General features: G+C 33.5%; 1 protein-coding gene across 1 annotated transcript in view; it reads left to right on the top strand.

Annotated features, from left to right (window-relative positions):
• Window positions 1-12,340, top strand: part of LOC143084172 (uncharacterized) — a 71,363-nt gene that overhangs the window by 55,477 nt on the left and 3,546 nt on the right. The window contains exons 30-39 of the mRNA XM_076260581.1: window positions 581-798; window positions 1,225-1,330; window positions 1,725-1,841; window positions 3,647-3,782; window positions 5,501-5,678; window positions 6,282-6,558; window positions 7,700-7,886; window positions 8,289-8,500; window positions 9,203-9,429; window positions 9,950-10,103. Coding sequence (XP_076116696.1) covers window positions 581-798; window positions 1,225-1,330; window positions 1,725-1,841; window positions 3,647-3,782; window positions 5,501-5,678; window positions 6,282-6,558; window positions 7,700-7,886; window positions 8,289-8,500; window positions 9,203-9,429; window positions 9,950-10,103 — 1,812 coding nt within the window. The remainder of the gene's footprint in view (window positions 1-580; window positions 799-1,224; window positions 1,331-1,724; window positions 1,842-3,646; window positions 3,783-5,500; window positions 5,679-6,281; window positions 6,559-7,699; window positions 7,887-8,288; window positions 8,501-9,202; window positions 9,430-9,949; window positions 10,104-12,340) is intronic.

The following is a 12,340-nucleotide window of genomic DNA, read 5'->3' as shown; positions in this document are numbered from 1 at the left end:
GAAAAACATTTATTTGGTAAATTCTAGTTATCCTTGAAAATAATATACAGGACATTATTCTCTGTTTTGTGTGTGTTTAATGATCTCCATAAAGGTAAAGATTTTGTATAGATTCATATTGTTAATTACTGTTAACTCATATTTTTCAAGATAGATATCTTATCTGAAAATGAGATGGCTTTGTCTTGCATGAAATAAATAAAGTATGTAAGAAAATTAAAAAATCTCCTTTTACAGAAAGTTTAAAATTGTTCTTTCAATAGTTCATAAGCCAATGCTTATAGAAGAGGTTTACAAAAATATTTCAGAGATATGTTCATTCTATTGTTAAATTATAACCACTTTATGCATATATTTAATATCTATAATTACCTCTGGTTTTTTTTCAGTTTATTTTCTTGTCTGGTTGCTACCACATTGACATATACTACTATGATCTTCTTAATAATTATAAAACATAAGCAAAATAGAAATGTTTTTAATTGCACTTACTTGATGGAACAAATCATCTACAAATAGTTCTTTAATTCCAATGATTATCCAATGATTATCATCCTTCACTTCTTTCCTGGTATTGTAGAACATGAGTATATGAATGAAGTGTTTTCCGCTGGAGATTTAGTACATGGTACTCGTTACATTGTATGTGTCCATGCTGATTATAAGGTGATTGACCGGGATACATGGGTTGAAGAGTTAGCAGCGGTCAGTACATGTAGTGATGGAGTTGTGGTGGACTTGACATCACCAACAGCAGGATCAGTTTGGATCTCTCATAGTCCTAGTGTTAGATACCAGGTATTATAGCTTTACCACACTATCTGTATAACTCTGCTCAGATGTTCATAAAACTGCATACCCATCCTTGTGATGTCAAATACCTTAACCCTGTCTGAATTAACTTGACCTGGATATATCACCGACGTCATAATGAATGAAACAATGTTGATAAGTTATCAAAGAAGCATAATATTTCATCACAAACACTTCATAAAATATCAATCTTAAGATTTGACACTCACAAAAGCACAAATATTTATTTCTTAATTGAATTATTAATGACATGTTCTTAGATTACAAGCATTTCTTCTTATAAGATTTATTTTTCAAATGAGTTGCTGCAATAATGTTATATCCTTATAAACATATACTGATGATATTTATCAGGAGTTATGACCCCTTACACATTGAGAAATATTTATCATATTAAAAATGATCTTGTAGAGTTCGATCACAGAAATGTATGTTAACTGGGAGTCCTTTATAGATGTGGATGAATTTGGGACTGGACCAAATCCTACTGGTATAATGGACTACACTGTTGGGATTGGTAAGTTTGAGACCTTCAATTGAAAGCAGATCACTTAAAAAGAAATTATTTGAAGGCTAAAATTTGAAATTTAATATTAAAAGTAAGAAGCTTCCCCTCATTTTGATCCGAATTGATTTGAAGTTTTTAAATTCATGAATGCATTGACCAGCAAGATTACAGATAATATAGTATGTACATGAACCAATAAGGTTTCCGGACAGTGTGACATACCGGTTTTCTTGACCAGAACTTTTTTTACATAATTAGACTTGCACCTCTGTCCCAGTTTTAATATGAGTTCAGAGTTCACAAAAATGTTTAACCTAGCCACATTGTTTATGTTCATTCCCTGGGCAAAATTTAGTGGTTGTCCTTGTTTGCTTTCAATCATGTTATTTTGGATGTATTTTAGGTACATCTGAGGGAGCTAATGATGTTGTAGCATGGCAGAGTGTAGGAGTAGTCAATCACAAAGCCTTCCATGGTCTACTTTTACAGAATGGATTTGTCTATTATGCCACTGTTTCAGGTACTGTAGTTTATGATACTCTGTAAAACATGTATTTAAAAAAAAAGTAGATTTACACTGTAAAGGTTTGCATAGTTCTGATGTGGAAATTTATAATAATGATTATCAAATTTATTTTTTGACAATAGAATATGCTTAGTTTACAATTAAATGGTCAAAGATGGGGATATTCAGTAAAAGTTTTCTTTAGAAAATGAGTTAAAACTCAATTTTTCATCAAAAGTTTCATTGATTTTAGATACATGTAGATTTGCATTTAGATTACATTTTTATGGAGAGTTTAAAGACTAGACAAAAATGTAAACTCCTGAAGACTTTTATTTACTTACATACATGCACATGCTTTGATCTACAGTGAATAGTTGACTCATAAGCAAACGGGACCCCATCTTATTTTTATGCCCCACCTACGATAGTAGAGGGGCACTATGTTTTCTGGTCTGTGCGTCCGTCCGTTCGTCCGTCCTTTCGTCCGTCCGTCCGTTTGTTCGTCCGTCTGTCCCGCTTCAGGTTAAAGTTTTTGGTCGAGGTAGTTTTTGATGAAGTTGAAGTCCAATCGACTTCAAACTTGGTACACATGTTCCCTATGATATGATCTTTCTAATTTTATGCCAAATTAGAGATTTTACCCCAATTTCACGGTCCACTGAACATAGAAAATGATAGTGCGAGTGGGGCATTCGTGTACTGAGGACACATTCTTGTTATACACAAAAAAAATCAGTTTTGAGGTTAAATAATAAGGGCATAGCAAACATGTTTATCACTCTACTTTTCAAACACAAGTACAATTTTACGACAGCCAGTTTTAATGGGCTTCTTTATCAGATTATTGTGCCTTGAGGAGCTTTGTCCTTTCAATTGAATATTTTTATGCCCCACCTACGATAGTAGAGGGGCATTATGTTTTCTGGTCTGTGCGTCCGTTCGTTCGTTCGTCCGTCCGTCTGTTCGTTCGTTCGTTCGTCTGTTCGTTCGTCCGTCTGTCCCGCTTCAGGTTAAAGTTTTTGGTCAAGGTATTTTTTGATGAAGTTGAAGTCCAATCAACTTGAAACGTAGTACACATGTTCCTTATGATATGATCTTTCTAATTTTAAAGCCAAATTAAACTTTTGACCCCAATTTCACGGTCCACTGAACATAGAAAATGAAAGTGCATGTTTCAGGTTAAAGTTTTTGGTCAAGGTAGTTTTTGATGAAGTTGAAGTCCAATCAACTTGAAACTTAGTATACATGTGCCCTATGATATGATCTTTCTAATTTAAATGCCAAATTAGAGTTTTGACCCCAATTTTACGGTTCACTGAACATAGAAAATGATAGTGCAAATTTCAGGTTAAAGTTTTTGGCTTCAGGTTAAAGTTTTTGGTCAAGGTAGTTTTTGATGAAGTTGAAGTCCAATCAACTTGAAACTTAGTATACATGTGCCCTATGATATGATCTTTCTAATTTAAATGCCAAATTAGAGTTTTGACCCCAATTTTACGGTTCACTGAACATAGAAAATGATAGTGCAAATTTCAGGTTAAAGTTTTTGGTCAAGGTAGTTTTTGATAAAGTAGAAGTCCAATCAACTTGAAACTTAGTATACATGTTCCCTTTGATAAGATCATTCTAATTTTAATGCCAAATTAGAGAATTTATTCCAATTTCACAGTCCTTTAAACATAGAAAATGATAGTGCGAGTGGGGCATCCGTGTACTGTGGACACATTCTTGTTATACTTATATCAAGATAACTAACATTTATTTTTAATGTAACCTGAGAAATGCTTCAGATTTTACATACTATATTTCATTTATAGCCACTGATTTTGCTGGGAGAAGCACAACTAAGACTTCCAACCCAGTTATAGTAGACTATACCCAACCTACTAAGTCTGATGAACCTATATATTTAGTTGGTCGTCACATTACATCAACCAGAGAGGTGGAGGCATGGTAAGTAAAGAAAAATTGTATTTCCATTGGATTTTTATTTTGCCAAAGTTTTCATACAAGCCTTAAGAAACTATGTACTCCTTTGAATATTAAAACTTGTGGTCAACATATACCCGTGAAATACACAAAAATTAGTATCCCAAGAAAAGTAATGAATCAATAGTATATGAAACTTAAAACAAAAATCTTGTACTAGTACTTCTCTGGTACAAATAAGTGATTTTCATTCTAGATTTTATCATAGTGATAGCTACAGTATACACATGTCCATATTTCTCTGTCTTGCATTGCAATACTGAAAACCAGCTTATTTTAACGAGCGATTTATTTTCGCTACTTTTGCGAGAAGAAAAATAACTCAAATATAAATCGTCGCGAAATAAGGAAATCCTTTATAATCTACATCAATAAAATGAGAAAATCACATATTTAAAAAGCCGCGAAATGGACTTGAATTGTATAACGTGAAATAAAGTATACGCTAAAATAAGTTGGTTTACAGTAGTCATATCAGCTAAAGTAAATGTCATTCCTGACAATAGTTGATTCAGTTATTCTAAGTTTTGCTGAAGATGTGGCAATCAAGACAAATATTAAGGTTTGTGAAAATAAAATATATCTCAAAAAAACATCTATCAATTTCTTGTTATAATTACAAAAATCTATTGTATGTATTGAACATGTTGAACAAAAAACTATCGTATGTTATCTTTGAATGACACTAAAGTGTTGAGTTCAGGATATGAATTGAAACACTAAAAGAAAAATGTGTTTTCTTGTAACTTTTTTATTTTTCCTGATATGGACAGGACTAGCTAAGGTTTATGCTATTCATGAAAATACAGCATAGATTGTATTTATACCCCCGCTTTAAAAAAGGGGGGGTATACTGTTTTACCTCTGTCTGTCCGTCCGTCCGTCCGTCCGTCAGTCAGTCCGTCCCATGAAACTTTCGTCACATTTTTCTCAGGAACTACACATCCACCCTTTCTGTAATTTGGTATCAACATTTATATATGTCAGCCATACCGTGTGATGCGTTTTCAGATTCATCACTTGACAACTTCCTGTTTACCGAACACTTGTATGATTTTACACATGATAGCCAAGTTGAAAATTTTCGTCACATTTTTCTCAGGAACTACAATACAAGGATTTCTGAAATTTGGTTTCAGGGTTTATCTAAGTCAGCTATACCGTGTGATGCGTTTTCAGATTGATCACTTGACAACTTCCTGTTTACCGAACACTTGTATGATTTTACACATGATAGCCAAGTTGAAAATTTTCGTCATATTTTTCTCAGGAACTACACATCCACCCTTTCTGTAATTTGGTATCAACATTTATATATGTCAGCCATACGGTGTGATGCGTTTTCAGATTCATCACTAGACAACTTCCTGTTTACCGAACACTTGTATGATTTCACACATGACAGCCAAGTTGAAAATTTTCGTCACATTTTTCTCAGGAACTACAATACAAGGATTTCTGAAATTTGGTTTCAGGGTTTATATAAGTCAGCTATACCGTGTGATGCGTTTTCAGATTCATCACTCGACAACTTCCTGTTTACCGAACACTTGCATATTTTTACACTATTAATATTATCCACTTGCAGCGGGGGTATCATCAGTGAGCAGTAGCTCGCAGTTTCACTTGTTTTACTAGCCTTGAAGTTGTATTCAAAATATAACTATTTATTACCATTACAGTTGGACATCAGTTTTTGAAGATGTAGAGAGTGGTATAAATCACTATGAATGGTACATTGGATCTCAGCCTGGTTATTATGACATCATGTCCAGAGCTATGGTAACTGGAGAGGAATGTGGACACTCAAATACACCATTAGATTTACTGGATGGTCATTCATATTATATTACTGTAGAGGTATTTACATGATTTGGTTTCCCAGAACAATATTTTTTATAGTGTAAGATTGAAAAATGAGGCAATCTCAAAAATATCTATATAATATATAAGATATTATTCATTTTGGAAGAGTACAGGAAGAAAGTTGAAAATAATGGAGAAAATATTCATTCATTTGAGATCATGTTTTGTTATAAAGAAAGATTTCTGGAAATTTATTTTAATTTTATTTCATACCCTATTTAGTTTAGCTTCATATGATTAGGAATGATTATATGGTATTTGAAAAATTGCCTCATAGGGAACTTCATTCACAGATACAGTTGTTTGCAGGATCTAGGTCACAAACAAAGTTTCAAATATGATCAGTCAGACACAGAACTTTTTAATACCTTAAAGGATACTAATAATTTTATCAATGTAACTAACCATTAGATTAGACTATATGTAGCAAATTGTATTTGAATGAGTATCTACATAGTCAAGGTCAAGACTTCGTATATTTAGATAAGTATAAGATTAGGGGTATTATTTTGTAAGCTGTATTTGTAGTGTTTCAGATATTTGTTCTGGAATAATTGTTCTTAATATAGTATCAATAAAAATTCTAACCATTTTTAGGCTTTCAACAATGCTGGATTATCATCTGTTGCTACATCCTGGGCATTTGTCGTTGATACAACGCCACCTACTGGTGGACATGTTTATGATGGACAGAGAAGTCAAATGACTGGTGATGTTAAGGACATAGACTATCAGACAGAGACTAAAGTCCTCTATGGCTATTGGCAAGGTTTCCATGATTCTCATTCCCATATACAGGAGTATTACGTCAGTGTTGGGACATGTGATCTGTGTGATGATGTTCTGCATCGACAAGCACTGGGTATTGTACAAGGTAATGTTGCTTATGTACTTTAAGCAAGGAAAATAGTACTAGCTGTTCCCAAGCATTGCAAAATATGTAAAAGAATTTGATATCTGAATGCCTGAAACTATATTTATATTTAGAGAGAGTTAAGTTATATAATCCTGTAGAACCATATTTGAGTTTCTAAAATTAAATCATGAAGATTTATAAAATCAAATAATTTGAGAATACCAGTCCTGAATACATACAGGAATCTGATGTACAGTAGTTGTCGTTTGTTTATGTAATTTATACGTGTTTCTCGTTTCTCGTTTTTTAATATAGAATAGACCGTTGGTTTTCCCGTTTGAATGGTTTTACACTAGTAATTTTGGGGCCCTTTATAGCTTTTTGTTCGGTGTGAGCCTAGGCTCCGTGTTGACTGCCGTACATTGACCCATAATGGTTTACTTTTTTTAAATTGTTATTTGGATGGAGAGTTGTCTCATCACACTCACACCACATCTTCCTATATCTAACTATCAATATATAAAAATAATAAGATTTGACATGGTATATTGACCAGAGACCAAATGACACAGATCTAAGCAATGAAGGACACTGTACAGTCTTTAACAATGAGCAAAACTGATACCATATCATAATCTTTAGAAGTGCCCTAAAATCAACCAAATTCGAAAAAATTCAAATGAAAAAATGCTTGAATATGATATGTTAAAGTGTATAATTTACATGCATGTAGAAGATACATTTTTTATTTTATTTTGAATTGTAAGTTTTGTAATAATTTCCTTGTTTTGATGTCTCACACATGTTCATTATGATGTAAACTGTAAGATTTTATACCTGATTACTGTTTGATTTCATGCATGATGCACTGAACAAGGAATATGATAGTCCTATGGACACATTTTCTTTTTTAAAATGATGCTGCAACAGAGTACATTATAAACTGTAAATTGCTTATCCAAGTTAAAGTCACTCCTGATACAAGCTAGATTTCTATATAATTAAAATGACATAAAATAAAAAGAAAACTTCAACTATAACCTGCTGTATATTTCAAATTTGAAATAACTGTGCCTCTTTTAAAATAACCATTTGTTTATCCTAGCTAGGCATCTTTAACAGCATCTTATCTTAAACTGCATCAAATTTTATTTTACAGATTTTGAACTGACTAACGTACACCTTGGTAATGGTATAAAATACTATGTCAGTATAACAGCCTGTAACACAGCAGAACTGTGTACGTCCATGTCATCAGATGGTGTCATTATAGACAATAGTCCACCTAAGGCTGGATCTGTGCAGGACGGAACAGGGTACCTTGACATACAATATCAGTCTTTAAGGTAAATAGTATATGTCAACCTAAAACTGGTTTTGTACACAGGGTGTCTATCAAGAGTCACAAAACTTTTTCACATGATTTCACTCATATGCTTAGGACTTCAAACTGTCTAATTCATACCATATGTCATGACATAAACAAACCACTACGTATTAATGGTTTTCTAGCCCTTCCCAGTGAAGGCCGAACTTTAGAATAAAAAGGCAACATCACTTAGCAGTACATTTTAAAAACTTATGTCTCTACTAGCTGGAAATTAGATTAGTCCTATTTAGATAAGTCCTATTTAGATAAGTCCTATTTAGATTAGTCCTATTTAGATTAGTCCTATTTAGATTAGTCCTATTTTCATTGCATGTAGTGTTTCTTAACTACATAAGGATATATTTATCTTTTGATTCAGGTCTTACATATCAGCCAAATGGTATGGATTCCAAGACCCACAATCTGGTATAGAAAAATATGTATGGAGGGCAGGTACAACAAAAGGAGGAGATGATGTCATGGCACCAGTGGAGCTCCATATAACGCAGGTTGCTGCCGTCCCAAATTTGTCCCCATTGTTACCAGTCGAGAAGACAATTTATATTACAGTTAGAGCTTATAACAGAGCAGGTAAGGAATTAAGAAGTATTTGGCAGTTCTTACACAAGATATTTCCATAAAAATAACTTTAGTTCAACAAAAGTTTTGAATTATTCACCAGTTTTCTTATGAACATTTTCTTCTTATTATACATACATATGATTATTTTAAATTTGATATCTGTGTAGTATGATGTATGTAACAAATATAATTTGAAAATGTCACGAAACTGAAATATTGATTGAGGGGTATGACATCACCCTGTCAATTCACAACTATTCTGATTTTTGGGGATAATAGCCAGGAGAGGTGTTGACCGAAATTTTTAAATTCTTTATCATATAAACTAAAGACCTAAAAACTGGCATTCAAATGATTTAAAAGAATATAATCACATATATATATACTCATTCAAGATTAAGAACACTTATGACAATACAAGAGGATCATTTTGTCCTGTTGTTCTTAAAATCCCTTATGGAGAATTTGAAAATTGGCTTGTATGTGACATGCTTTTGGGATTTGAGATATTGGGGTGAAAAAGTGAAGATGTGAGATATAGATAGGGGGTTAAAAAAGTGTGGATGTGGGATATTATGGGTAAAAGTGTGATCTGGGTAAAAGAAGTTATAAAAATGGGAATTTAAAAAATAGACAAAAGAAATCTCGATTTGGCAAATGAGCACATGTGCCACCCTCTTAATTTGTATACCTATCTGCCAAAATTTCTAGGTTTGTGGTCAGAAGCTAGTTCCAATGGTTTCAAGGTAGATGATACAGTCCCTGATGTTACTGGTCCTACATTCCCTCAGAACTTTGGTGTAAATGGACTAACACAGATATATAGGACTACTATGAAAGTAGAATGGACTACTGAAGATACTCAATCACATATAGAAAGGCAGTATCTATCGGTCAAGTCTCATATTGGTGGTCAGTTTGAATTGTCTTCTGTTCAGGTAAGTTGAATAATGACTGAAGACTTTCCCATTATATATGTTTATGCTGCAATTAAAGGATAATATTTAGGAAGTTAACCAAAGGAGGGGAAAGGGCCTTATTTGATTCCAATTATTAAGTTCAATGTTTCAGGATGAAAATATTTCAAGATGATGAAAAGACATGTTAGGAAGTTAAATAGAAGTATTTTTGGCAAAGTTTTTTTCTGAAGCGTTGATTTTGACATCCCAAATAGGTCAAAATCAGAGATTTTTGAAAATTTGACAAACTCATACTGATTTTAACCAAATTAATGCTTAGGAAACATAGAGCAAAGGTGTTGACAAACTAAATATTTGTGTCAGATAAGCTAAAGTATTGACAGCAATTAGAGCCAAGAAACCAGATTTTGGGTAAAGGCCTTTAGTTAACATTGTTGCCCACTGCATTGTAATTCTTACTACCTATGTCATTTTCATCATATTCAGTTCATAATAACATATTTATTTTTTATATATCATGTATATTATGTGTTTGCAGGTGAATGGGATAGTGAGGAACTATATATTTACTAATCTAAGACTACATGATGGTGTTACATATTATGTGACATTGATAGCCTGTAATGGAGCACAACTTTGTACCACAAGTGTCTCCAATGGAATGTTTGTAGACACAACTCCACCATCAAGAGGTATTTCAGGAATAAATGATATGCAATATTTAAGATTGCAATCCATTCTATTTTTAGCTCACCTGGCCCGAAGGGCCAATCGAGCTTTTCTCATCACTTGGCATCCCTCGTCGTCTGTCGTCGTCGTCGTCGTTAACATTTTACATTTTGAACTTCCTCTAGAAAACCACTGAATGGAATAAAACCAAACATGGCATGAATGTTCCTTATGAGGTGCTGACCAAGTGTTATTACTTTGAAGCCGATTATTCATCCTAGATGGCAACCAGCAGGGGACTTAGTTTAACATACTAGGATCCTATGGGAAATGCATACAAAAGACTTCTTTTAGAGAACCAGTGAATGGAATGAAACCAAACATGACATGAATGTTCCTTATGAGGTGCTGACCAAGTATTATTATTTTGTAGCCGATCCATCATCCAAGATGGCAACCAGCAGGGGACTTAGTTTAACATACTAGGATCCTATGGGAAATGCATACAAATGACGTCTTTTAGAGAACCACTGTATGGAAAGAAACCAAACATGGCATGAATGTTCCTTATGAGGTGTTGACCAAGTGTTAGGCCTAAATTAAAATATTGTTTGTTTGCCCTTTTCCGACCCTATGTTTTGAAACAGGGTAGGTAGGTAGGTAAAATATTTTATTTTTTTCCCCAAAAAAATAACTTGGCTCGGTATATTTTTTTTCATGGGTAGGCAGGTAGGTATACTTTTTTATTTTATAGATACAAAATCTGCATAATGTCATTTTTGCTTTTGCTAATAAGTTTCTGGGACTACGTTTTGAAAAAAAATATCATGTAGAATGTGAAGCTAATTCATATGCACTACTATTTTGTTTTCAAATATCAAAATATAGAGCTGTGCCGAATATTTTCAACGTTTATATATGCCTGGAACTTTGAAGAGTTTGAGCTTGCACTAATATTCTGTACTACGTACCTTGTACGCTTACCTCTACCTAAAGGTTTTCTGTAAGAGATAACTTTGTCCTGGTAAAATATGTCTGGGCAGACATACATTACTAGTAGAAAAGGTCCCTAGTTTTTAAATTTCCGAGTGTGCCTATGTTTCCAATAAAAATGCTACAAGACAAACTCAATTGTCACGTATTTTACATCGCATTTATAAATGATCTGTATGGAAAACTTGGGCGATTTTACTGCCAAATATTCTCCACTTTACAGGCTTTTGTAACCTTTGGTTCATGTCAGATATAAAGAATATAGCAATGCTGGTCGAAGGCATTGTTAACATAATCATCCTGATCTACGGATCACAAAAGGCCATCCCTACATAGAATACAACGTCCGTTTACACAAAATAGTTTGTACACACGTTGATAATTTTGTATTAAACAAACTTTTTTGTAAATGAACCCTGCTCTTCAAGTATAAAGATACAGAGTTAAAGTACGTCATATCATGATTTCAAAGCGTTCAACATCGATTTCAAACAAATGCTTTGAAACTCTAACTGCCAGTGTGCATGTAAAACGCTCACGTGATACCAAACACACTAGACCTTATACGATAAAGATAAAACCCGAGGATTCCGGTAAAAAAGTTTTGAGCGGGAAATACAAATATAAGATTTTTTGTAGGAACGAAAAAATAAAATAAAATAAAATCTTGCTGGTAAATACAAATAAAAGATTTTCAGGCGGAACAAATTTATAGGGTCGGTCGGTAAAGGGCAAACAAACAATATTTTAATTTAAGCCTTATTATTTTGTAGCCGATCCATCATCCAAGATGGCAACCAGCAGGGGACTTAGTTTAACATATACTAGGATCCTATGGGAAATGCATACAAATGACTTCTTTTAGAGAACCACTGTATGGAAAGAAACCAAACATGGCATGAATGTTCCTTATGAGGTGTTGACCAAGTGTTATTATTTTGTAGTCGATTCATCATCCAAGATGGCCGCCAGTGGGGGACTTAGTTTAACATAGGATCCTATGGGAAATGCATACAAATGACTTCTTTTAGAGAACCGTTCAATGGAATGAAACCAAACATGACATGAATATTCCTTATGAGGTGCTGACCAAGTGTTGTTACTTTGTATCCGATCCATCATCTAAGATGGCCACCAGCAGGGGACTTAGTTTAACATACTAGGATCCTATGGGAAATGCATACAAATGACTTCTTTTAGAGAACCGTTCAATGGAATGAAACCAAACATGACATGAATATTCCTTATGAGGTGCTGACCAAGTGTT

This window comes from Mytilus galloprovincialis, chromosome 7, assembly GCF_965363235.1.
Source record: "Mytilus galloprovincialis chromosome 7, xbMytGall1.hap1.1, whole genome shotgun sequence".
Taxonomy (NCBI): domain Eukaryota; kingdom Metazoa; phylum Mollusca; class Bivalvia; order Mytilida; family Mytilidae; genus Mytilus; species Mytilus galloprovincialis.
The sequence above is the reverse complement of the archived record's forward strand: the minus strand, read 5'-3'. Positions and strand labels throughout refer to the sequence as shown.